Genomic DNA, 27,988 nt, shown 5'->3' on the forward strand with positions numbered 1-27,988 from the left:
TGAAAGCCAAGCTATGACATTTTGACTGGGCAGGCTCCAGTTTTGGACAGGTCTTGATTTATTGCGACTGAGTCTCAACCTACTTTGATTTATTTCAGCTTTGGGGAGGAGGGCAAGAACTGAACAGAAAAAGCACTGTTGGACGCAGAACATGTGATGTACGTAAAGGACCTCCAGAGTACTGTGGACCAAATGACAAACAGCTCAGACAATTTACAATAAAAATTAAATAAAATAAGCACCACTGATGAAAAGATTCTGGTGAAAGAAATCACTTAAAGCCACAACTACCACTATCAAAATGAGCAACAACAAATAATAAAAGACTTAGTGAACTAGGATCAAACGACTTGGCAGAATGTGCCAACGAAGGAAGCTCATGCCTTATCTCTAAGCAAACAATAAATCCCCGGTCACTCATTAGTGTTAATCACGCCTCTCATCTGCATTCAGCTAAATACAGAGAGGCAGGACCAATGTTTTCCTGATGAGTTGCTTCCAAAGAAAAGGATGTTCTGCTATTGTCTGCCAGCTCGCCTTGGGTGGATGTCCTTTTGCAGGTCTCCCTCTCAAACTGCACTGTGCACAACGTGAAACGTGCCAAGTCTTCTGGACAGCAGGAACAAAGGCAGCCAGAGCCAAACTGTTCATCTAAATAAAGCAACAAACATCACTGTAATAGGAGCCACTGAATAACAAATCCAATCTGCTCAAGGTATAAATCTTTCTTGCTTCTGTGGGTAAGCCTGCTCTCTTAGGTCCTTTTCTTGTTCTGTTTTAATTCAAATCCTGTTGAACAGACAACTTGGCAAGTTATTTCTGAATATTATTGTAGCTACTTCCAATTAATTCCTGCTGTGTGTACCTTGCAAAGGAACTCTATCTTGAAAATTCTAATAGAAACAAGTAATTTTTTTGTTATCCTTTAAGTATTTTTGTTAAAAATTCAAATACCCTCATGCATGTCCCTCTTGTATTTTCTTCTCACCAACCAAAATCCAGTCTTTCTTGTTGTATCTTTTCTCTTCTATATATGGATTTACAGCTCTATCAAAAGAGAAGAAAAAATGAAGTTCCAGTAACTGTAAAAAAAAAAATATAGTTTTAGGGTAAAAAACCCTGGTACTTTATATTTGCAGACACCTATGAGGCTTTGGTCCCTAACAAACATCTAGCAGAAAAGGATGTTTTTGGAAAGACTGGACACCAGTCTTAAAATTTCAGCAACACGTCAAATGCTACCTCAACAGTCCCTACACACAGCCTTGGAGGACAAATCTTTGCACTCCTGTTATTCCCTGTGACACAAGACAGAAGGAGCAGGAGTCCATGCACGTACATTCAGGCTTGTTTCAAGGCATCTCTGCTGCCACAAAGCAGTAAAGTACACAAACTGGGTATGAAAACATGCATCATCTTAAAAAAGATTACAACCAAGGGACTGATGACATTAAGAAAAAAGCATCTATGTGTTAATTTTTAAGTTTCAGGGTGAAATCTGGAAGAAAGTTCTGCTGTACATGGTTGATCTGATGCCTGTGTTAGTTAAGGCCACAGTCCAGCTGTGTGCTTCGCCACCATGCAGGTAAGCAGTAGGATTCAAAATTTAAGATTACTTGGGTCTTCTGCTAATTAGAAACAGCTGCAGGGGTGTTCTCAATCTAATCTGCATAACTAGTGACTAGTTTTATCATCTGTAAAATGACTATTTTAGCAGCCTAGGCTGACATGCCTATTTGTGCTGGGAGGTTACTTGGGGAACCCGCATTTGCTATCCTCTTCCCTAACCAGGTGGGCAGGCTGAGCTGGCTCTGTGTGTCCAATACAAAATTATTAATTCTGCAGAAGTGCAGAATATTCATAACACAGTAAATGCGATCCTGCCCCTTTTAGTTTCAAGAGTAGAAGTCTAATTATTGTTAAGGACAATTCTCAAGTCAAACTTGTCTACTGAGCACATCCTTCCCTCATCACTATTCACTCAGTAAGAAAACAAATCATCGATATCTAATGCATATACTTGCTGCTTTCTGTGCATGTTTTCTTGACCCACAGGCTAAAGAATTGCAGTCTCTTTTCAAGGACACAGTCAAGCACAGTGGCAGCTGGTGGTTCACTTTGGCCTGAGAGCAGGTGATGAGAGTACAGCACTTTCCTAAAAACTGGGGTCTTATTCCCCATCTTGTATTACTCTCACATTGCCCCCAACATGAGGATGCAGTGTTCTGTCAGCTGTGATACTCCTGAGTATAAATTTGCTTTTTTTTCTGCCAGACAGTGCTCCTTTTAGCTGCTGGGGAGTTGGTTCTGGGTGGTACACCAGATTTTAGTTTTCACCCTGAGCACCACCAGTTTGTCCTTGCTTAAAGGTAGTTTTATTTTCCAGCTTTATCTGCCTTCATGAAATATAAAAATGTGTGTGATTTTTCCTTCTAAGAAAGTGTAGTAACACTGTAAGCTCCAGCAGTAATTTCTAAAACCAACACAGACAGAGTTTGCAGTGACAAGTCGGACTGTTCCATTCAAAGAGACTTTATATGAATCAGTATCCCTGCAAAAGTCCATATCTAAGCAAAAAGGATCACTTTAAGATACTTCTAATAAAACTATCAGCTTGGTTAGGAGTCAACTGTTTTGCAAGCAGCTCCAGAACATAAACAACTATCCAAGACATTTTTAAGATAAGGATTTTCTTTCCCTGACTTGAAATATTTATGACACATTGTATTTAAATTATCAGACTGCTACAAATCAGCGCAACTAAATGCCTATCATCAGCATTCAATTCCATGACAATTTGTTTCCAAACCTCACATGAATAAATTAAGCCAAGTGAATTGAGTCTTGTTTCTCTTGATTTAAGTGTATTCTAAAAGTAAATGTAAAATGTGTATGATTCTGCTATTATTCAACAATATTTTATGTAATCACTCCAAAATTATTGCGGTAAGAATTATGACAAATTTACTTTCAGTTTAGGTGTACTTTTTACTGAAACTTCTTTTGCAAGTTATATTTTTACACGTGTGCCTGTTGATTTTACACTGCCTTTCTTTAGATGTGACCTTATGAGCACCAGCAACAAAAAGCCTTCTTTAAGGAGAGTCTAATTTACTTAATTACAAGGAGCAGGCAGTTGTGCACCAATTCCATTATTCTGTCAAACCTGAGACCGAAAACTGGCACTGGACAGGCCAGGTGAAAACTCTTTATTATGCTTCCTGGTTTTATTGGTAATGTGTTTAAATAGCATTTTAATGTCTTCTGAGGTCACTTTTAGAGCCAAATTGTGGCTGTCCTGTCACAGGTGTACTGTGTAACTCTGGGCAGGCACAGAGCCTCTTTCTCTTCTGCTGGCCTCCCTGTGCACAGACGTAAGACACAGTGAATGAAGTCCCACCAAAGCCAATAATCATATTATTATTAGAAGATTTCACTCCAAACCAGTTCCTGCAGTTGGTTTTCAGCAATGTCACTCCTCAGGTTTTCCAAGGGGTCAATGAGGAGACACACAGCCCTACAGTCCTCTTGGGGCTTGAGCACTTCACACATGTCCTTACCCTTTATGGCTACCTGGATAAAGTATACATTTTCTAAAATAGCACACATATACTTTTAAGGTGCCATTAAAATGCCATACATAATGTTAAAGTGTTACATTAAGTGCGCTCAGACCATAAGAACTTGCACAAACCACCAAACAACATCAATTCTAAATTGCTACTACTTGCTCTTAAAATACTTTAAAAAAAAAACCAAAAAAACCAACAAAAAAAAGGTTCTCCTAGAGATGAGGCACTAGTTAGCCTGGAAAAGATCCTTGGAAGGGAACCTCCTTGGTGCTGCACCTTAGCATTCCCAGAAAATAGAACACAGCAGAGCCCTGCTCTGTAGCAGGCTCCTCCCTGCAACCCAGTTTCACTTCTGCTACCAGTACTATCAACTCAGAAAGACACATTCCAGCAGTGCACACCATGGATAGGGCATGTGGGTCACAAAGCATTGTGGGCCGAAATAAAACATCAAATAAACATAAACATGGGACATGCACCTATCGGAGCAGTGGGTGAGACCGTTCTATCTCATGCCTCCTGATACCTTTCCAGTATTCCAAGATCTGCTTGTAATTTGGCAGATGAACAGGTTTAAACATGCAGTGTTTTTAGTATGTATCTACCTTGGATATCAGTAATAATACTGGCAGTAAAATGAAAAGCTATACAAAATATGTTTCCCTTGTCAATTATTTTCCCTTTAAAATGAACATGATATATTAAAAACCTTATGCTTGTTGAATTTAAAACACCTCAGATGAAGAGAGAAATTCCCACCAGACATGGAAAAGTAATGTTGGTCTGGAAATAAATGCAGCATAATAAATTAATAGGAAGGGGGAAATGTGCCTGTATTGCAGTATATAGGAAATATACTGCATTAGCAACACAATGCATTACTTTTTCTTGTAAAATAAAGCACAGTGCAACAAGATCACATGATTTGTACCAACTTTTCATTATGTCAATAGCAACATGTGTGCCTTGTATCAGACCATTAGGGTTATCTTGATAAACTATTACTGTGTAGAGTAACATCTCACTTGGTAGAGGTTAAGGCAGAAGCAGGAGTTCATGCTCTACTAATGCAATTTACTGCTCCTTAAAGAAATCTGTAAAGTGCATTTGGAAGAAGGAAAACCACTTGATATTAATAAAAAAACAAAACTCCAACCCATTTGCAGATCAAGAAATAATAATGCACAGCTTGCACTAAAAAATATCAGCTTCTGAAATGTTCAGAGCTTGTTATTAGGAGCAAAGGTAAAGAGTAAGCAAATGTGCTTGGGCTGCATTTAATTCTACAAAAAAACCCCAGTAAGCCATCCTTGCAGAGAGGCGACATTTCACATGAATAGTTACGGATCCCCTAATTTTCTTCCTCAAGTCCAGTACCAGAGATCCTTTTAATCCCACTGCCAAACAGAAAATTTGGAAGCAGATACCTGGGCCTACTCACTTCAGAAGCACCACTGAAATCCTTATTCCACTAGAAGCAATGTAATGGCTGCCAAGGCTGCTCACACCAGGAGCTGAGCTGTGGATCCATGGAGTGTGTGAGGAAGGATAACTGCCTGTCTCCCTTGCTCCCATCAGCCTTGACCCTCCTCCAGAGCAGGAAGCACTGGGAAGGTTTGAAGGAATCACCATGCCAGGGCCCTACTTCTACCTTAGTCTCCTCATTGATGGCTGCAGGCAAATCTGTCCCAGCCACACTGCCAAGCTGACTGGGAAGAGGGAACAAGAAAACACCAATGTCGCTCACCCACCTTGCAAATGCAATGTTCGTCACTCCTGAGGAAACACACAATGCTCTCGCTGCAGAAATCATGTGGATTTTGAGAAGAAGAGAGAAAGAAATCAAGCACAAGACAGCAATAAGCTTTCTTCACATTCTTAACCTGGTAACCAAGTCAGCCATCTCCAGGGAAAGCTTAAAATGGGCCAAGAAGGCCAACTGGAAATTTCAACTGCTCTATCTTTGGATCATTAGTGTTGGTTGTTAGGTCAAGGCTCCATCCAGAAACACCTACAGCTAAAATTCAAGTATTTCTGCTATAACTAAAAGTGGTATATTAAGTGCACCCTCTGGGTTTGGGGAATGTTTCCTATTCAAAAAACCAAACCAAAACAAAAAAGGTACTTTTTTTTTCCATACTCAGGCCAGGAAAGAACAGTCACTCTGCTGATAACCAATCTTCTTAATAATGCACAGAATACTAACAGCCAGAGTACTATAAAAGTGAGTTCTGACATTTTAATTTATCTGAAACATTTCTTCTTTTGGTGCAATGACTTGAAGTTGGAGGACAAAAAACTTTGTTTCTGGGAATGCATTGCCTATGATATTTTATTGGCTTGATTTCAAATGAAAACAATTATTCTATAGTGAGGATGTTACCACACAAACATAACAACACCATTAACTATTTCTGACTTCCAGTGTAAATTGAACCATTATAGGGTTTTAAAAATGTCGTCATTAAATTTTAATGATCTGTTTTAAGGGATTTTTCCCCCTTATTAAAATTCAAACCAACTATACTATAGAGCTTTCTCAGAATGTGGTACACTATTCTAAGCTTCAAATAAATCTGTAAATCATAGATTAGTTAATAAAGAGAAACTACCTGGGTTATTACAGGTGAGGCTGGTAGTAATACCTGTTATTAATGTTGCCTAACATTTACCAATAAAATACGCTGCTTCCCATTCTTTAAAATGTTGCCAACTACAACTGACTGAAAAAAAAATTCTGAGTTCAAATGTGGCCACACCTGGTTGGCTTTTTTCCTTCCTTTTTTTCCCCCACTAATGATGAGAAAAAGAGCAAAGAAAGGAAGGCAAAATGTCAGTTGAACTGATTCAGCTAATTAAAAAATACATTTCATTTGTATTAAACTTCAATATTTTTTTCCATGAACTGGGAACATGACTCTTGTAGAGTCAGTATTTGAAATTTTGCATGCAGAAGCCTAGAGAATGTTTACAAGAACATTTCCTTCACATTTGCTTTAAACTTGCCCAATTCATAAGTTTTAGGTGGACTACAGTGGGAAAAAATGAAAAAAAAGGTAAAATCCTGATTTACAAGCACTGAAGAGAGACTTGTGAGCCCTTTGCTGTTAAATTTCATGAAGATTCAGTCTATGGTGAACACGCTCCATCCCATGATGGGGCAGTGGTTTCCCTCCAGGCACAGCTGCAGCCCTGAGCAGGCTGTCTGGTGCATTCACTCCTAGGTCCAGACAATCCCATCTCCTTCATGAGATTAATCTCTTTCCCACAGTCTCATCTGGAGTTATCCCAGGTTAAAATCACCACAAGGCTGACTGGAAGATGGAACAGACCTTTTTTTTTTTTTTTTTATAAAGTCTGGCTTGTTTTCACCCTTGTGCTATATTGCCACCAGCTAATGAGTAGACCTTGTCCTGCAGCATGCGCTGAGGTGGATTGCAATGACGGTGCATTATCTGCATTATATAGTCTCTCTCCTGGCACCCATCTGCTTTCTACAGAACTTAGAACAAGTGAAAGGATAGCTTCTAAATATGGACCCTGGCTTAATTTTACCTGGGTTTTCACACGTTGACAGTCAGAGCAGTAAACTAAAACCATAGGAACACAGCACACATTTACAGTTATTTATGCAAAGTGCCTTAATTTGGTATTCTCAAGAAGAGCAGGCTGCAAAAAATAGAATTTGTGAGGAGGTTTCTTGTAATTGTGTTATTTGATGGAAGAGATACTTCATTCAAGCCACAATGGCAAAATAGGTCACTGTCGGAAATATGACAACAATACATAATTTATCAGCTTGGAAACCTTATACTTGAAAGAAGCCTTAGTCTAACCTTTCCATCACTCCAACTGAATTGTAAGACCACCACTGTAACAAGACCACTTAGAAACCACCGGGGTGGCCTTGATAATACATGTATCATTGTTGAGGCACAGGAAACTAAACCAGATGGTTTTGCTGAGGAAAGCACTTTTTTCTGGCTTTGTAAAGCCTAAAAACACTAATAGGTCAAACATGAAAGTGCTGAAAAAGAAAGTTAAAGGAAAATCTCTGTAAATAAGAAAAAAATTTATTTACATATGTGTTTTCCTTACTGAAAATATGTCTGCAAGAAAATAAAAAGAGAAAAATGATGCTACAGTTCTGAAATAGATCAGGATAGTTTTCTGAAAGGTCTAACAACAACAACATTTACAGTTGGAGTTACAGTGCACCACTGCTGAAAATCAATGCCATATAATGTGTATTAGACAGAACACCTACATATTGTAATTGAGAACTTTTTCTTGCCTCGTTTTTATGTTTTAACTATGGAGACCATTCATGTCTATTGCAACAAACTACTTACTTTCTTGTATGATCTCTTATTATCAGTCACCTCCAACTTAAAGAAAAAATAGCACAAAGGACATGAAATTGAAAGTAATTTCTACAAAAATCATGCATGCACAGAAACATACATTCACATGCACACATTTATACAGACTGCACGTGTGGGCATGCACACATGAATAAAGGGTGTTCAGATTTTGTCATTTATGCTGTAGTTATTTAGAATCATATTATTTGCAGACTTCAGCATTTCAAAAACCACAAAGGACTTGGTTTGGGTTTGTTTTTCTTTATTGTAGACATCATCCACATGAGTAAAATTAAGATGATAATGTGCTGCTCTGCTGAGAACTGCAACTATTTCTAATAGTCAAGAAGTCTAATCTAAATTACATGCACTGAAAGAAATGCTTATACGGTCTTTTAGTGTGCAGTCTTATTTACCAAAATGTAGGCCTTTATTTAGCACTAAAAAAGAAATCTTTCACTATCACAGTTATTCTAAAACATGCTCCCTCTTCATAAGGGAAGCTCTGCCCATATTTTCAAAATCTGAAAGAAGATGTTTGAGAATTATACATACATTTTGCTGGCACTAAATCATGCTCTAATGAAAAGAAAACATGATTATTTAAATTTCAAGTTTTTCTCTGCTTGTATGGGAGAATGGAGAAGAAATGTTCACTGAGGAGAGCTTCACTATAGGCCTATAATTTTGGCAGTTCATTTTGGCACTGCACAGATATAGCCTTGGGGAAAATGTTTGGTCTTCAGTCCCACTCTGAAGTTTGTAACTAAAAGATGAGAAATAAAAGAGCAATTCCTGAAGCCAGAAGTCAGGTGGGGCCACGGGTGCCCTATAGAGCTGAGGGAGCCTGGTGGAGACTACCTGGACAGCAATAGAGAGGAATAACATCGGTGCATCACAGAATTGTATTTTCATTCTGTATGAGAGATGTGGTGGGGAGACACCTGTTTGGTGACACCAAACAGTGTGACACCATCTACCACTTCATATCAAGTGGACAAGCTCTTTTGTAGGGTTGGAATATTTCAGTTGAGGTGCAACACATACAAATAATTTAGTAAAATAACAATGCCATGAATTGACCTTGGAAATCCACTCATCTATGTCTTTTCCTTATAGACTCAATCAGAGGGAAAATAATCATTATTTCTGGATCTGCTCCTCCAGCACTCTTTTGTGTCAAGAAGTGCCTGTGGGTCAGCTCTGGGTGAACTTCATGTCTTTGATTTGAAAGTAGCTGATATTGTGCTGTGACCATTTTTGGCTGTATTACATCCTGAGAACTGGGTCATTATTTGGGTAGATGATTGAACTTATTACTGTGGTCAAATGTCACTTCCTTGATTTGGACACCTATCTCCACAACTCCTAAATATTTACATGAGGAAATAAAAAAATATTCTGCCCTTGGCAAGATCATACTTCCTGTGGGAAGACATTGCTTTCTGAAAAACATTTCAGCATAAGACTTAGTTCTACATTAAGGATTTTTAAACTATTAGAAAGAATCATTGTCTCATTGTCTTTGATACACATGCTTCTAGAAAAGGTACTTCAGCAAGCACCTGTCAAGAGTTTTATAAATGTTCAGTAGTTATTCCAAAGGAGCACAGTCTATCAAACTTTCCTCCTGAAGGTTTCTACAAGTTTTGATACTCCCACGATTACTTCACCTAGATGGAAGCAGTTCAGTGCACCATCACCTCAAGTGGAGCAGATTTGATTTAATTTGAAGATCGGTTTGGCCTAATAGACACAGTAGTTATACTACCTCAGACAAGCTGATGGAATGAAAAAGTTCCGTGTATTTGGAAATACACAAAACACACTTTACCTGGGTGGCTATACACTAATACTGAAACAAGCCAGTCACTGAGGGTTTAAAATTATTTCTTCACTTTTATTAGAAGACATTGACTTTAAACATAAAAACTAAGCAGTAAGAAAGGAAAAGCATTTTTCACTTCAGTCCATACCAAAAGGGTAATCTGCATATAGAAACATGCCTTAAGTTCATGAGCCAATCTCATAACTATATGAGGTGTTGATAGTTACACAGACAGATATAACTGACTTTCCTTTTATAACCAACAGTCCTTAACAAAGCAAGACTCTCACAAACAAGAATTCAGCTGGGATGGTGAAAGAATTACTCAGAAAAAAACTTCAAGTCTTAGCAGACTAAGGTAAAATCTATCTCAAAAGACAACATATCCTTAATGCTACAGGAAAATAACAAAACAAAAGTAGAAATGACTTGGCCAATACTCTTGCTGGCTAGCTCCTTTTCTTATGCACAAGACTAAGGTAAAATTCTAAATAATTCTGTCTGGCAAGAGTTTTTATGTTTAAACATACACACAAACATACAAGAAGGGATTTCCCACAACAGCAGTGGTAGCAGTTATTTCCAAGGGTCAGTTTCTGCATATTAGAATGGTAAGTAGAAAAATCATGAATAAAAGACCAGGCAATACTGACTAGAGATTTAAACAAAGATTAGAATTTATTATCTAAATTTCATCATGTCCAAAATGGTCCAAGACAATAAAAATGACTGTGTATTTTCTTGTGTTTTTAATCACAGATTAACATATGAATCAGCACTAGTACCAATCAAAAAGAAAATAAGATGGAAATTTTCTCTTTAAGCAGGTTCACAGTTTTTTAATATGCTTGATTGGCCTGTACAATAACTTACTATATTACTTATTTATAAACAGATTTTTTTTTTTGCTTTGATTGTTTTCTTTTACATTATTTAAATATAAATTAATGGAAGTCGATTCCCACACATTCCAAATATCAAATGCACCCCGACTTCACCATGAATATAGGCACACACCTAATTTTAAACTTTTGACTAGACATGTAATTAATTGAATTGGAGCCAATTATGACCCAATTATGAGTCCACTGTAATTATTGCTTGACGTACTTTCTGGATTTCTATTGAAGGCAAGAGAAAATATTTCTGATCTCTATGAATACCTAAAGACTATTAAAACTGTTACATTTGACTCATTCTTTTAGTTTTGTAAGACCAAGATTGAGGGACTTTTCCACAGCTTTCTTCATTCAATGCAGTATTTCTGCCCAACACTGAGGCATGGGTAGTGCAATTGCAGAAGGCAACCTCAGCATCAGCAGGTGATAAAGCGCAAACTGAAGGAAAGGCAGGAAAAACCTCAGCTGTTTAATGGAGGCTCACACGTCCAGGTGGCCAAAAAGGCCAAGGGCATCCTGGCCTGTACCAGAATAATGTGGCCAGCAGGATGATCCTTCCCTTGTATGCAGCACTGTATTCACTACTCTTAAGGCTTGCTGTTGTGCTAATAATTGACAATACCTGGCAGCTAGTCTGCAACAAATAAAGGGTATGTTATCCTCACAAAACAAAATAGTACATGGAAGATATGTCAATAGCACTGATGTATTGCTTTTCCCTCTTCCAGCTCAGTGGCATTGATCATCATCTCTAATACAATCTCATGATGAAGGTGCTGGATCACAGCAAAGTAAATAATGAAGAAAGGGAGAGCAGGAGGCAGCAACAATTTCTGCCAATATGTTAAGCATTACTAATTTTAGGTTAAAATTTATAATCCCACACCAAAAAATTTCAATGTTTACATTTTTCTATTCTGTTCTCTTCAAACACTGAATGGAATCCTTTCTTTCCAGTGAGTTGGACTTCCCAGTTTTCATTCACCAGCACAATGCTGCTGTACCCTGTTGCTGCAAGTGGCAATTCAAGTGCCAGGTCAAAATTGTAATCAAACACATTTTCCAACTATTCTCCACTGATATGTTTAAACCATGTTTAAACCTCAAATTTCTGAATCATCTGCTACTAAATTACCCTTAACCCATCCCTCGGTGGGCACCTACATGCTTCAGTGCAGGCACACGCTTCCATGCTTTACTGTATACAAAGGAGTTTGCCCAAAATCACAGTGGCAGTCAAATGAACTCATATAATCAAAGCTCAAGGGTCATGAATTCTGCTTGTGCTTTGTGACCATCAGACAGTTCTCAAGTCTAACACATACAGGATACTGTTTCCCCATGAAGTCAATGGGAGTTGGCTCATAAACTTTCGTGAGATCAGGAATTGACCCATAATATTTCATAAAACAACAAAAAGGAATGTATTTATGGTTTTATTATTATCCCTAATAAGGAAATAAGAAGAAAGGAAACACAGTACATGGTCTAGTCTATATGCACATGTGTTACTTGTATTAATATTGATGGGATTTAAAGCTACATATGGAGAGGATAAGATATATCCCTATGTGTTCAGCCATATGCTTAAGGAAGCTCCCAAAATGCTTGTAAATATGATCATGCTTTCTAACATATTATGCATTTATTTGAACAACGTTAAATCTCTAAGCCTTACTTTCCAGACCATTAAAGCCTCAAATAATAGTTTATTTCCAGTTTAAAGTTACCCTGTTTTTTACCCATTAGAAGGCTGCCTGTAACCATATTTCCACAATACTCAGGGAATTAGAGAATTGATAATAACTCTCCCATCATCTGAAGGGATGATACCTCTCTGGGACGAGAAATACTCAATATGAACTATATTTTAGCGAAGAATTCTTTCCAGAAGATTTTGGGACAGGCCCAAGATCTGTAGCTGAAAGGCCTGGAATGCTACTTGCACAAAAAACATGTGTTTGTGCCATAGACCTCAGACAACTACATTCCTTCTGGAGGCCAAAGGCCTTGAAAGCTAGTCATCCTTCTGGATTTACTTGTTGATTTTTAAGGGTTGAATGATAGCCTCAATAGGCAGAGGGACCTGGGCCTATTTAGCCTCGAGAAGAGAGGGGATGAACGCCATCAATGTCTATCAGTATCTGATGGGAGTGTCAAGAGGACAGATCCAGGCTCTTGGCAGTGTCAAGCAACAGGACAAGAGGCAAAGAGAAGCAACTGACACACAGGAATTTCCACCTGAATATGAGGAAGAAATTCTTTACAATGCAGGTGACTGAGCACTGCAACAGATTGCCCAGAGAGACTGTGGAGTTCCCTTCACTGGAGATATGCAAGAACTGTCTGGACGCAATTCTGTTCAATGATCTCTAGGATGATCCTGCCTGAGCAGGAAAGCTGGACCAGATGAGCTGCTGTGGTACCTTCCAACCTGATCCATTCTGTGATTCTGTGAACACAGGACAAGGGTCTAACCCAGAAGGCACAAGAGTGTTATTTAGGATTTCCCTTAGAGAAGAAGACTTCAGGATTCATCCCATGATTTATGACCTAGTGCCATTTCTGTTGGAATGTCATAGCTGAAGTCTTTATGAAATATCCAATGCCTGTTAACAAATCATATTCATTATGTTCATGCAACTGATCATTTTATTTGACTTACCTTTTACTTCTTTTCAGTTGAGACTTGATGGTGACTGATTTTATGATCACTCATGACCACATTTTTATGCATTAAAAAAATGACTGGGATGGTTTACTGGTTTAACTGCTTCAACCAATGCTGTAGCCACAAACATAAAACCATAGTCATGGAGGCACAGTCATTACACTCATGAAGCTTTTAACATCTCACATGCAAATGCAGCACAGAACCCAAGACAACTTCATTTAGCTGCCAAAAACCACCTTCTTCACTCGCTTGACGTAACCCTTTTGATACCAAGGCAGTACGGCTGTTTAGCTTTTTTAATGCCATCCAGGACATCAGTTTATAGAGTCATTATGATTTTGTTTTCTTGCTCTTTTTGATTGCAAAGAAGATTTGAGAGCTCAGCTCTTACTCTACCTTTAAAGTCTCAATTTATGATAAAAATCAAGACTTTTGCCTACTGAGATACTTCTTACTTTGTAATACAGAAAACCAAAACAAACAGTCGTCATCTTTTTAAACTACATCAATGAATGGTGAAGTCAAATCCGGTTTCCCAGCAAGGAATTATTAAAAGACAGAAATAGTCCAATGACCACAGGAAATCTTCAAGCACCAAAATGGGGACAAAAATCTCCTGGGGAAAAGACAATATTTCCTACATGGTCATTCATGTCTCCTTGTAATACAATACAGGGGTATTGTTTGTTTGTCTGCTCAAGTAGATGGGTAGAATAAAATTAGAAACAAAACCTGACTAGACAAACATTTCAAACACTAAGTGCAGGCTTATGTGTTCCAATACCTGCCATCACAACTATCTTGTGATGCTTCTTTATAATGTACAACCAAAGAGGGTTTTGATCATTGATATAGACCTAATTTTTGCCGTATTAAAAAAATGTCACCAACCTCCAGCAGGATCTTTCACTTCAGGTTATACTGCATCTTGTTGAAATCTTAGTATCAGTCAGAAAATTTGTCAAAAAGAATTGAAGAAACACTCTAAAATAGATTCACATTTTAGTCAGACTCCTTCCCCAGGAATTCAGGCAAGCAATGTAAACCCAAAGATTTATTTTTGTGTTCAGGTCATGCTTGGGGTAGACTGCTGTGTTACTAAATTCCCTAATCTGAAGTCAAGAGCAAGACAAAGTTAACAGACCTCAATAGGCAAAAATAAAAATCTTGAGATAGCCCTCTGTGGACCATAACCTGAAGTTACAGCAATAAGCATTATCCCCTCCACAAAGATGATTCAGAAAAAATCCCACAGCTTACCTCAACGTAGTCCCTGGCATGGCCCCAGTCTCTCTTAGCATCCAGATTGCCCAGGCTGAAACAATCCAGCTGCCCAAGGTGAATCTTTGCTACCGATCGGCTAATCTTCCGAGTGACAAAGTTAGCCCCTGTCAGAGAAATAGAGGGTAGTGTCAGCATCCTCACAGTGGCAGACAGCTGGGCACAGGGGACACCTCGTACAGCTCAGCACATGGCACTTCCAGCCTTCACTCACTCGCCTTGCACTACCTGGACCCACACCATCTTTTATCATTTGAGCAAGCTAAGAAGCTTCCAGGACAAGTGTCACATTAGTTGCACTTTCACAGCAAACATCTTTCTTTGTGGCACTTCTTAAGCATTCCTAATTTGCTGCCACAGTATTCACTCCAGGCATTAAGCCAAAGAAAATCATTTGGAATGTCAGTTCTTAAACACAAAATCCAAAAGGTTACATAAAGAAGACAGGCATCTTAGACCACCCTCAAGTTTTCTGTTTCAGTTTCTTTTTTCATTTTTAATTTATTTTTTCAAGGAATGCATATATCTAAATAAATGTGTTTATTAAATAAAAAAAACCATAAAATGAGACTATGCAAATACTACATATTCTCCAAAGAACTACAATGGCTAAATGCATTCTACTTTTCTAGCTGTTTGGGATTCTTTGTCCTTCAGATTCAGTTAGATCATGAAATTGTGATTTCAACTTTTTCAGTAGAAGACTGTATTTAAACAATATTTTTTGTTACTTATTTTCAGATCTTGATTTTCAGATTATGATGGCTGTGTTTCTAAAAGGTGGTCACAGTCTCCTCAAAAGCAGAGGGATTTGAATTTAGACCAGGAGTTTAGGCCCATAGGCATTTGCACACTAATGAGCCACAAAAATTAAAATTACATGCCTTTTTAATAGCTAAAACCAGATATGATTAAATGGTGACAGATGATACCTCCTCCAAATGAAAAACAGGAGAGTTAGTGAAAATAACTGCAGTTGTAAAATGCTTTTAGAAAATTTCAAAAGTCTCAAAAGTGTAGCTTATACATTCAATGCATAGGGTTTTTTTTCATTATGGAACTCTACTCTTTAGATATGCATCTCAATATGTTCTGTTTCCTGTCAAACAAACAGTAGGTTGCAGCAACATTATTAAATAACATGAAGTGTCTTTTTCAGACTACTAGTTTTTCCTGTAATGCCAAGGGCACTACAGTACTTTTCTGTGTCATTTAACTCTACTTAGTTAAAAAAAAAAAATAGCACACCTGTAAGAATCATGTGGAATGAAGAACTTAAATTAAAGTCAGACCTTACCACAGGATTAAGATAGAATTTTAAATTCTCATCAGCTGCTGAACTAATTGCAATTCCAGTTATTAGCCATTTAGGATATATCATCAATTCGCACCTGTTCTTTAAAAGATGAGAATCATATAATTTTCATATCCCCTGAAAAGGTGTTTTTATATAAAGGAAGCTTCCTAAAAAATGTGATTTGCAAACTTTCAGAAACAAAATATACTCCAGAGTCTTTTTCAAAGCAAATTTCTCAGAATTTGGACAGTACCAGCACTGTGAGTCTGCTATTTGAACTTCTGAAAGCAAAGTACTGTGGTTCTCCTGCTCCTGGCTGGACAGGCTTGCAGCAGGAGTGGAGTTCTGGCTTAACAGAAACCAGTGACAGAGTCTCTTTGGCTTAGTCGGACTGGTACCTCTCCAAACATTTTTAACTTATCAAAGTGCTTTTGGACATTCACACACATTATTGCTAATTAATTAAAAACAGATTCAACCTATGGCAAAAACTTACTAGGATTAGCTCTGAAACTTCCTATTCTGCACCAAAATGATATCAGTTAGCATTTTTATTCAGCAAATAACAGTTAAAGGAACAGGTTTCTTTCTAGGATAAAGTAGATATTTTAAAGTTCCAGGCTGCAACTGAGTAATAAGGAAAACTGAACTGCTTTCAACACTACATTCCCATTTGTGGCAAAAGCAATGAGAGTTCTAGTCACCATCTGCATTAAAGCAAGTTTTACTGTCAACCTGCACAATTAATGAATGTCAACTCCCCTTTTGGAGCAAATACTTCCTCAGCATGAAAAAAAAAAAAAAAAGAAAAGAAAAAAAGAAGAGTAGCTTATTAGCTTTTGTGAGAGAATAACTTTTATGCTATCAACTTAACTTTAATTTGAGAGAAAAACTTTTATGCTACTAATTTAACTTTAATTGTATAAAAGATACCACACAATAGAGAGCCGATTTGTCTAGCACAGCACAACAAATACTAGTAACTGCTGTCTTCTTGCAGAGCCACTGTTAACTGGAAACAATCTTCAAAGACATTCTCCAAGCAAAATTGGAATATTGCTCAAAAGGTTGAACTGAAAAACTAGAGAGCACCACAATGAAAAAATGAAAACCTTTATTTTCCAGAGATATTCCAGTAAGGGTTCTACTAAATAATACCAACCCTCTTCTTGGAAGTGCCTCAGCATTAATGCTGTGGAAGAAAACTATGCTACTGTTCATTCTGAGAAATTTGATTAGAAAATTTTTTCATGCACCCAAGGACTGAATGGCACATTTTAGAAGCATTTAAATTATATGGTTCATAAATGTTTAAGTACTTATTCCCTTCAAACACAGTATCTTAAAATATGCCATTACACTCTATGTTTGATCCCATGCCATTAAATGCACATCATAAATAGAATTTAAGCTGGTGCCCGCTGGAGTCATATGAAGTAGTTAAGGATATGTCAGCATTTCCACTAAAAAGCCCTGTCCTAGAAGTTTGCAATTTGGCTATGACATTACTTCTGCTATATTTCAGACCAAAGCAATGTCTTTTTCCTCAGGACTGAATCTATCTAAAAGGTCTAGGCAAAATGCTACACATATCTTTGTATAACTGAATACAAAGGACCTTTTGAGGCACAGAAATGGTTAGCTTCCTGTTGTATTGTGTTTTGTTATATTATATGCTGATTTGGTTTGTTCCTTGTACCCCTTTTAAGTTGTAATGGTTCTGCCCTGGCTCTCTCTCCTTGATCGCCCTGTCTGTCACCTCTCCCCTCCCTGTTATCCCTAGCAACCTGTGTATCCAGTCCCTCAGTCCCTCCCTGGTTCCCTGTCTGTCACTCGGTGCCCCAGCCCTTCTATCTAGAATCTTCCACCCTGGGCATCGAGTGATTGGACCAGGGGCCAGGACTCCTCCCCTGCCCTTCCCCTATTGGTTTTCCTACATGCCTATTATCCTCCCACCACTCCCACCTTTTATGTGATTTGTTGGAGACCACCCTTGTTCTCTGTATCCGCCCTGCTTTAAAAACCCCAGTCGGAGCCCAGTTGGGGGTCTCCAGCTTGTGGCTCCCCTGGGGATTAAACCCGGATTGCACCACCTCTGGAGTCCGTCTCTTCTTTCTCCTCCTGTGGGTTGGCAGCCCTTTAACTCTCTCTCAGCCGCGGATCCTCGTCCCTTAAGGCGAAAGCCTTAGGCGCTCCCCTGACCGAGCCCCGGATCGGGAGAGTGCCCCCGTGCTGCCGGCGGTGCTGGCCGCAGCTAGCCGGGACATACCTAAAGGTCAGCCGCCGCTGCAGCTTCCTTCTTCATCAGGAGGTAGTGAAGACTTGTTAATGCTGAACACACAAGAGTATTTTTCTCCACAAAATAGCCACTCAGTGCCAGGAAGAGTGTCATCAGAGCTGCTGGTGTGTTAACCTTTGTGTTGATTTTCATCGAATCAAGATGATGCAGCAACTAAAATGCCACCAGTTATCACAGGTGAATAAGGCCTAATGTTTTTATGCTACTAACCTTACTAATTCACCTGGAAATGTGTTGGTGATAGTAACAGAAGCTACCTTAGACTGGTGGGAAAGAGAGATGTCAGAGTCCCACATTTTTCTCCTGGCTCTGCACTGCTTCCTCCGTTCAGAGAGGTTTTGTAAAACACAACTCATTGCTCGCACCTAGTACAAATAAATGTTGCCTGTTAAAAACTCAGTTACATGGTTGATGAATTTTGACTTATTTGAATGCCTTTTCAAAATGTGGATGGGTGGCAAATGTCTGGGAGCTCACTTTCCTACAGTAACCCCGAGAAGAGTCATTCTTGCTGTTGCTAGGGCCAAGCATGCTGGGCTAGCTGCCTTGCATAGTTATCTATGCAGCAAATACATCAAAACCATGATGGGCCACATTATGCTCTGATTTGCCTTGTGATTGGCAGCACTGGAATGGCTGCAATGGAGCATTAAAGATGTGGCCAGGCAGAAGAGATATGGCCAGACCTAGCAAAGGATGCTTTGATGTGACATTTCAGCGGTTCCAAACAGCCCTACCTTAAGCAGGGTCTGACAAGTTCTTACATTTTAAAAGGGGCCTTTAAAAAGAGTCTTCATGATATTAACAGCTCTTTTAGGAATGCTGGGCATTAGCTTAGATTTGTTTCCAAAATCCAAGCCCTCCCTTTGAGATCGTTCGCAGTCCAATAGGAACCATAAGGTCTGATCTACAAACTCGATTTATCCTAGACAGGATTTAAAGCAAGGATTCCTCATCAAGCAGACCTGATCTGCAAAACATATAACTTGTCAGCAAACCATTGCAGGAACAATACTACAATGAAAAGAAATAGCAGAGGTATAATGCAATAGACTTTGCTCTCCAGCCCAGGCCTGTCGTCACCCATTGTGCTGCCTGGCTCAGGGTGGAAAACAGCTCATCCCTTCGAGAAGGATGCTGCCTACATCTGGCAAAGATGCAGTTTTGAAAGCTGGATACATCTCTCATTTACACATATTGGAAACTGTTGTTTAGGAGGCATGGTCTTAGTGCACCTACAGTTCCAATGCTGGATTGCCCCGAGAGAGAAAAAAAAAAAAATCTTAATCTCTGCATCAGCACCCCATTCCTTTTATCAGCACTGGGGTTTCACTCTTTTTAAATCACCAGGGAACTGCCTGTTTTACATAGGAGTTTTTCTCTAGATACTATGGTTTAGAAGAGGCAACCAAATGGATGAAGCAACTTTAAGAGCCACTATTGTAGCATCTTTTTCAAGAACCCTCATTTTCCAAGCTCTCAAGACTACATACAAAATCTAACTACTGATAAAACTGTGGTCTTAGGAAGACTGCTTTCCCTGTAAAACACTAGTCGTTGCACGCACCCAAAGAAAATTCATTATTAGTCCTAGCAATATCATAGAATGACAACCAATCTTATAGAATTCAATAGCAGTTCTTATCTATCAACTGAGATGCAGTCCTAGTAAAATCTACCAAGTTCTCATAACACCTTTTTTCTTCATTTTGCATAAAATATGATTAAAAGGTTTCTGTCTCTGAAGACACTGACAGGAAAAAGGTCGAAGTTTCACATTTCTTTTCCTCCAAGTTTCTGCAGCTCTGGCATAGATTCTAGTGGAAGCTTAACATGTTCAAACACATTGTGTACCCAGCGCTTCTACTAACCCAGAGAAACATATTTCTTTTAACATATATGTGTTGTAAATTACACATTTAATGAGATCATTAAAATGTTTTGATTGCCTGAAAATTCGCATTGCTCATCATTTCCATTCTATGAGAACCTTTTCCATTTTTTGTAACAAGCTGTAATGAAAAAACAAAGCAACATCCAGATCTTATAAGAAAATAAGACTTAAATCTCTTTACACTGATGAAAATCAATAACAATTATTCCAAAGCAAATGGACTTATTGTCATTGTAAACCAAATGAAAAATCAAGTTATATATCTTTAAATTAACCTTCCATATTTTGAGTTTAAATTTTAAACTGTGTCTTGATCAAAACCACTGATACAGTATTGCATTTTGGTAAAACTAGCAGAGCAGTTACTTAATATATTTTAAACACTCGTGCATTTAAATTGTGGATCCATGCACAATTTAAAATAATAAATTGTTCTCACAACAATAATTACACAAAATAGAAACATCACTGTTTGGAAATAAAGAGAAAATCATGGCTAAAAGTGACTTTTTTTCTCTTCTGCTTGTCACCATACTAATTTTACTCAGCAAATACAGCTGCCTTTGGATGAGCTTGCCATAAAGTCCACAATCAGATTTTTGCAAAATGAAATATATATGAAATAAGGGTGATATGATTCATAAGCAATTCCTTGTAAAGTTATGCATGAGAAACATCTTTCTGACTGGGACAATAAATCATTTTATTTCCTGAAACATGAGATATAGTGCTTTAATCCTTTCATTTTAATCCTGTATAGCATGGCTGGAAATACTTTGTTTCATCATAATATGTTCAATCTTTTTCTCTGTTCTTTAAAATTTTAGAAGTAGCTTATGGTAGTGGTTTTCTCAGATTTTTTAATATATTTGCAATGGTTTTGAAATATTTTCAGTTTACATATCCCAAACTGTTTTCCAATGGACATGTATCTTTCTCTAAACAGGAAATTTTACTGATAATATTCTTTTCAAAGTGGTTGTTCTTCATCAATCCCCTGGGAAACAATTAGATAACAAAAAAAATCCACAGATCCCAGACTGAAAGCAGTGGTCCAGTAACATGAGGATAAAATTGTCCCTCTTTATCAAGTGACCTTCAGTTGGAACTGCTTTGAAATGTGTGATTTAAATAAAATGATGTGGTAGTAATTTGTTCAAATACTGCTAACAAAGACATCAATCAGCATATAAACGGAATTATTTTGTTTAATAACATATTTATACACATTATAACTGTTACAATGCCAAAATGCACTAATTCTCTCCTTGGTTCTATTTTCCATTAGCATGTCAGTCTTCAACACAAATGTGGTACCGACTCTTTGGGTATTACACTCTTTGGGTATAATCTATTGTTTAGATAATGGAAGATGCACTACTAAAATACTTTTATATTTCAAAAATGAGGAGGTTAAGGCAGAAAGATAAAGGCATTGAGAGGTGGAAATCAGCAAGGGAGGGCAGCACAGTGGAGGGGCTGATGCTCTTCAACCCCAGAACACCTCTGCCCCTGCCATCCACTTGCACATAGAACATTTGGGCAGCTGAGGGCAACAGGAGGTTATTGAACTACACGTGGAAGGAACACAAATTATTGCCTTTTATAATCTGAATGGAGAAATGGGAGCAAGAAACAGTCTTGTGAGAAACAACAATGTACAGAAATGTGGAGGGAACACAGAGAGCAGGAAAATTTTTATTTTTCCCAGTGGGTGAAAAGACAGCACAAAGACTACTTCAGGGGACAGCTAGTAAGCTCTGCAAAAAGCAGGGGACACAGAAGTAGGGGAAGAGACCTACCAACCACCACCAAAGGATGAGAATCTGAGGTGGTGTTTGCCACAGCCCAAGCCAGGCTCCCCCGTGACTCAGAAGTGCTAACCCTCCACCGAGCATCTGTCATCAGGGCTTTAGACTGTTCATGACTGTTCTGCATACAAACAGATATAGGTTTCCACCTCTCAAAAAAACAATGACAGGATCGTTTCTATGACTACACAGCAGCAGTTCTGTAAAGTGACTGTGAAAATATGATGTTTGATTAGCAGACAATCTGCATGTGTAGGGTGTAACACAAAGCTATTAGATTTCACAATTAAAATATCACTGGGAATAATTACACTTCTTGGATCGATCATATGGGGTTGTTAAAAGGACAGGGTGATATACCAGCAATAATGGTTGGCCAAAATGTGCTATTTTAGTATATTTCCTCCATATAATTTTTCTTAAATTAAAATATTTTCCCCTCAGGAACTGTACACTGAACAGGAAAAGGTGAGGCATCAAAGACTCTTATAAAGGAAAACCCAAACATTAATACTGAAAACAATATGTAAAAGTATTATTCCTGTTCCCAAGTTTATGTTGCTAATGGTGCTTACATAAACAGAGCAGCGTTTTGCTTACAGAAAACTTAACCTTTTGCTCCAAACTATTCACTTTGGTTTTTTTAATCGCAGTTCATATACACTACATTGTAAAACAGAGGTAAATGTCTTTAGCCACTCTGATTTTCTAACATTCATTTAATCTGTTTTTTAAATTGTACAACTAAGGTTATTGAATGAAACCTCTCATTTCAGCTGTCACAGAATTACACAAGCCCTTGCTTGTGTGAGCTGTGGATAAACATGAGTGTGCTTGCCCATCAGTACAAACTCTTTACATTGTTAAAGCTTGTGTAAACAATTGTAGTTAAGCACATGCTTTGCTTAATTTGTGCTACAATAGCTAGAACTGTATGCAACCAAAAGGAAAATCCAGCACTTGTACGAAATGGAATTATCCTGCAGTCTTAGGCAACTTGCACAAAACCCCATGATTTTAACTTGTTTAATGGCTATCGCAGTTCAGACATCTGTGCTCTTAAATTTAACACCCCCTTCCTTTTCTCCCTGTTTTTCCCCTCCTCCATCCTCTCAGCAACCAGTAGCACATCACAAAAGTTTCTGTTTGATGGTTCAAGCTGAGACGTTCAGCCTTTACCCTCGCACTCTCTTGAGATGAAGCAGGCAAGGCTTTTAATCTTACCTGGTGACACATGACTGACTAATACAGTTTCTTGGACCTTCTGACCTCTGAGGGACTAAATCTGGCTGGTGTCTCAACCTCTCCAGGTGGCTGGGACATCAGTTTGCGGTGGGTCATGATGTAAATAAAGTTTTGCACAAGTTTTCCGTGACTTTCCGTCCACCCATAATTGTCCTAACTGTTAACGTGCAAATTTCTTGAGTATAAAACGTATCATTTCACTTCAAGCCACGGGGAAAAAGAATTTTCCTTTATTTTTACTGTAGGTTAAAGACTGTAACAAGAGCTAGCCTTGAAACCAGTCACAGCGGCAAATTTGCTGAGTCAGTGCTGATGTATTTTCTTGGAGCAAGAGAAATGGTCTGGCTACAGCCAAGCAGCTTATTTGAAACTTTGCCTCCCACACAAACTAATAAAGCAGTGCTAGACGGGTTTGACACTTATACAGCATAACTCAAGATGTTCCTAATCCATGTGCCTCCCTTTGGAGCTTTGTTGCTCAACAGTTTTTCTCCTAGGACTTCCTTCTGGTTAGCTTTGCAAGAGTGGTAGTCCTTGAGGCACCCTTTAGGTCCTCAATACATCATTTGATAAATGTGTTTCGATTTTACTAAACCACCGTTTGCTACAGAAGTCCTGGAATCACCAAGAGGGGGTTCTGAAACACAGCTGAATCATTTTTTCAGGGCGCTGGAAACTGCCGAGGGGAAAGAGGTCATTAAGAAGTAACAAGGTGAGGGCCAGTGAGAGCTAGAGGGAAGCAAAAAAAAAAATAAATTCTCAGCTTCTACAAATACAGAAGGCACATTTTTTTTTCTCCAACACCACTGATGATCCCATCAAGTCAATGTACAATTGACCACTTGCAAAGTTCTACAGTTTCAAGTACAAGGATGAAATCTTCCAGATACAGACACCCTCTCAGACTCATAAAAAACTAATCAAGTAAACACCTGGCTCAGATATTAAGAGCCAAAAAAAAATCTCCACAGTGTGTGCTGTGGCATGCAGAAAAGCTGGTGTGCAACCCAGGGTATGAGATCAGCTGATGGTGCTTGCAGCCTACTCTCCCTGTCCCTGCTGTGCCCATTTCCCAAGCTCTGCTTCTGCACAGGGACAAGTGGTTCTGCTGAAGACCAAGCAGGATAATGCTGGAAGTCATTATTTTGGATAAAACCAAAGTAACAACACTGAAATGTAGTATTTTAACAACAGACCCCTATAAAAAAAAGCTTTGATTGATTGTGTGGAGCAGGGGGAGCCCAACCCTAAAGTAAGCCCCCAAGGCCTAACAGTTTAAGAAGAGAATGGGGTGAAAAGGCAGAGACACAATGACAGTACACCAGGAAGACTGCAAGCCAACAAAGACAGCATGTCCCTTCTGGTCCAAAGGACTTGGCCATGTTTGCTCTAGCTGTGTTGACCTCCTCTATTCAGAAAGCCAATAAAAACATTATTTCACCTAGCTGTAGTTACTGCTGGTTGCTTAAACTTCCCATAAAATCTATGTCCTTACTGCAGCACAGGATGTGATCACTCTCAGAGGACCCTGAAGTTAAGCAAGGGTGCTACGGCTTCCACACCCAAGCTCCGAACTGGAAATGCCACCAGACAGAGCGGCAGCTCTCCCACAGGCAGAAAGGGTATGTCAGGAGGTTGCATAAAAACCATTGTTGAGAGCGAGCTCCCCTCTGGGACAAAGCCTGGGCATGTTGCTAATTTTCACTCTAAAATCAATAAGGGACCGAAAAAAGAAATGGACCCTTATTTAGTGAGAAAATATTTTGAACATAATCACTGAGTAAAATTCTAACAGCTTTCTGAAATGTTCACACATTTCAATGAATATTCCTTTTTACTAATGTTGCCACTGGAACTGAATCCCACTCCTGAATTCTTTCTCTGTGGGAATAGAGTTTCTCTAGTGTAATTAAGAATATAAATAAATACACAGTTATAAACACAGAGAACTCAGCCTTCTGGCAAGATAAATTGGTGCAGTTTGGCTGAAGTCAGATTACTTAAATTTACAAAGAAAAGGACAAACTTAAACATACCGCTATTAACATGTCCAATCACCATAGAAGTTTTGCAGAAGAAAATATGAAACAAAACATTTGGAAAGTGATTCAATGGTAAAAAACCCAGAGTGTCTACATAATACATCCATTTACCACCATTCAGCTTGTAATGCTCACTACTGTTTTAATAACAGTACTTTTAAGAACACTTCTTCCTCTGTGGACTCCTGAAATTCATCGTTATCCTGTTTTTGTGATATTTCCCATTTAAGTTAGTTTATACTTCCTCTAGGAACACAAGAGGCAGTCAGATCACCTGCTGTTCTGAGATGTCTACAATACTTGAACACAATGGGGTGAAACCAGGACAGAAAGTTAGCCCAATTCTGAATTTCCTGGCTTTGTGTTTTTAGTGGGACCTTTCAAATCATTTTTATATCCCCATAGGTAGCTGTGCATGCACTCAGAAAAACACACATGCACATGCTCTGTACATACTCCGGACAAAGCCCTAAATCCTAGCACCAAAAGTTAGGATTACATGTTTCACTGTTGTTTCTATATGCACAATGATACAGTTTTACAGAAGATCTCTAGATATCATACTGTAATCTTTTTCCTAATAGATAGCCTCCTGTCTGGAGAACAGACTTGCTCTGAGAGTATAAATTGCTGTTGTGTGAGAAATGAAGTAGGCAAGGGTCTTATGGAGCCTGAAGCTAACCAAAGGCAAAGAACTTCAGAGAAAGAAATGATAGATGCACAGTTCAGTCTGATTAATGCTCTACCAGGAAAATGAACAAAAGCCTGGTTCTTGTGCAAATTCTGAAAGGGAGCTCAGAAAGTCACTTAAATCCAGGTTCTCATTTAGCCACTGACACATATTCCTCTATGTGCTTGTTACCGAGGCTCAAGGTGGAAATAGATGAGTTTTATTCTGGACATGAACTAATCAATCAAGCAATGTAGACTTCTTCTGGTTTTTAATGCCTTAATGTCACCTCCCCACCCCAAATGAAGGTAACATGCCAAAATTTTACAAGAATTTGAGAAAGTTAAGTATCTTGATATTTGTGAAAAAATGAGACCCTGGAAGAGTCAAAAAGGGATGAAATCACTCAATAGAGTAAATAAATATGCTGTGAAAGAATGTTTTTCTTGCTCTCTGCCCACCATTCCACCTTCCCCTACCCCAAGATTGAACATCTAGTCATTCCAGTGAAAACTCTCCGGCCCATGCAAGAAATAAGGAAGGGGGAACCTGTGGGGAGAAAACCCAAAAGTGCAAACAACGGCTTTATCAAAACATACAGGCACAAGTTTAAGTTTGTGGAGGCACCCCTCATTCAGTCATTACACAACTTATGAGCCAGTCAAGTTTGCAAAGCTCCTTTTACCCTCCTTTCATAGTTTTCAGGACATATTCATATGTGCCTCATTTTTTTATGCCCACACTAAGGTGAGGAAGACTTCAACAGCTGTAGCCACAGAACACCTACATTTTCTGCTTCAGTCTAGAACACACTTCCAAAACTGAACTTTAAATAGTTTCCCAAAGCACACTAAAGAGTTCATCTCTCAAAGGGCAGTTTATTGACAGGCTTGAGGAGCAGAGAGGGAAATCACTGAAAGTTAACCCTGAACCCCACGTGAACCCAGGGACTGGGGCTGCATATTTTCCACTGTCCTGCCATCTGCTGCTTCACTGCACATGGTAATCTTTGGCAACCCCACTGAGAGCTGCCTGGGCTATGGCTCTGTTCAGACAGGGTGTAGAAAGAAAAGACACTGAGAATGTCATGGCTGACTGACCAGACTACTGAGATCAGAGAGATTATGCCTCATTTGCTCACCAAGCCCTGCCAAAAGCAACACCATTTAACTGCAGGTACTCAAAACCCAACAGGCCTGTTTAAAGGAAAAGTAGGCTAAAAAAGAGGGCCATTCATAACCTGCATTTGTTTGGGGCACTGTAGCTATGACCTTTTGGCAATCACTCATGAGAGTTTTAAAAGAAAGTCTACAGTGCCCAGCATTTCAGGTACAAGTGATATCTGGCAGAAAGTATCACACCAAATTTACAGGACACACCTACTGGGAGATGACTCAAGGCAGGAGTAAACAAAAGGAACCTAATAGCCCAGCAGACAGAGAAAAAAAACATAGCTGTTATTTTAAAACAGTTACAGTGTTTATCTCTTGGCTGTGAAATGCTGCACAGTATGGGAGTGTAAGGGTTTGGTGCTTATATGCATAACCTTCATATGTCATCTCATGACAGGGGACCTCCCTTGAGCCAAAGCCAAATCTGCATTTGTTCCCCAGAGCACCCCCGCTAGGCTCCAGATGCAGCAGGCAAAGAATCGGCTCTCAAACTGATTTCCTCTGACCACACTCTTCTTCAGAAGGGCCTCCAACTCTCCCAGTGATTAAATGTCAAGTGTACACACAGACTTACTGACTTTCAAAAGAATGACTCTAAAAGGTAAGGAATATTTTTGAAGCATCTTGGAACTGCTAAGGTATATTTTTAAGGGTGTTGGACCTACAAGAAAATTACTGTAGGATAAAGAGTTACTGTAGGATTGTTGACAACAACCACCTGTTATTAATGTAGTTCTCTCCCTCATCCTCCCTGCTTCTGCCAGAAATACTAGAAATAAAGATGTAATTCTATATATGTGTCTACAACAACATCCTGCCTTATTTCTTCATTCAAATACCTGATCTTGGAAATGATAGTGTCTTCTCTTTTATCTGTTTAGGAACAAAAAGCACTTTGATAAGATAAGCTTCTCCAGGGGCTGCAGAGCTATGGTTGGCA

At 38.7% G+C, this 27,988-nt stretch overlaps 1 protein-coding gene across 1 annotated transcript in view; it reads right to left on the minus strand.

Moving 5' to 3' along the window:
* Positions 1–27,988, minus strand: part of GMDS (GDP-mannose 4,6-dehydratase) — a 409,517-nt gene that overhangs the window by 211,622 nt on the left and 169,907 nt on the right. Inside the window, exon 7 of the mRNA XM_041413197.1 lies at positions 14,598–14,725. Within this exon, the coding sequence (XP_041269131.1) occupies positions 14,598–14,725 (128 nt within the window). The remainder of the gene's footprint in view (positions 1–14,597; positions 14,726–27,988) is intronic.

The sequence above is a fragment of the Onychostruthus taczanowskii genome, unplaced genomic scaffold, assembly GCF_017590055.1.
Source record: "Onychostruthus taczanowskii isolate IOZ18803 unplaced genomic scaffold, ASM1759005v1 scaffold40, whole genome shotgun sequence".
NCBI classification, from domain to species: domain Eukaryota; kingdom Metazoa; phylum Chordata; class Aves; order Passeriformes; family Passeridae; genus Onychostruthus; species Onychostruthus taczanowskii.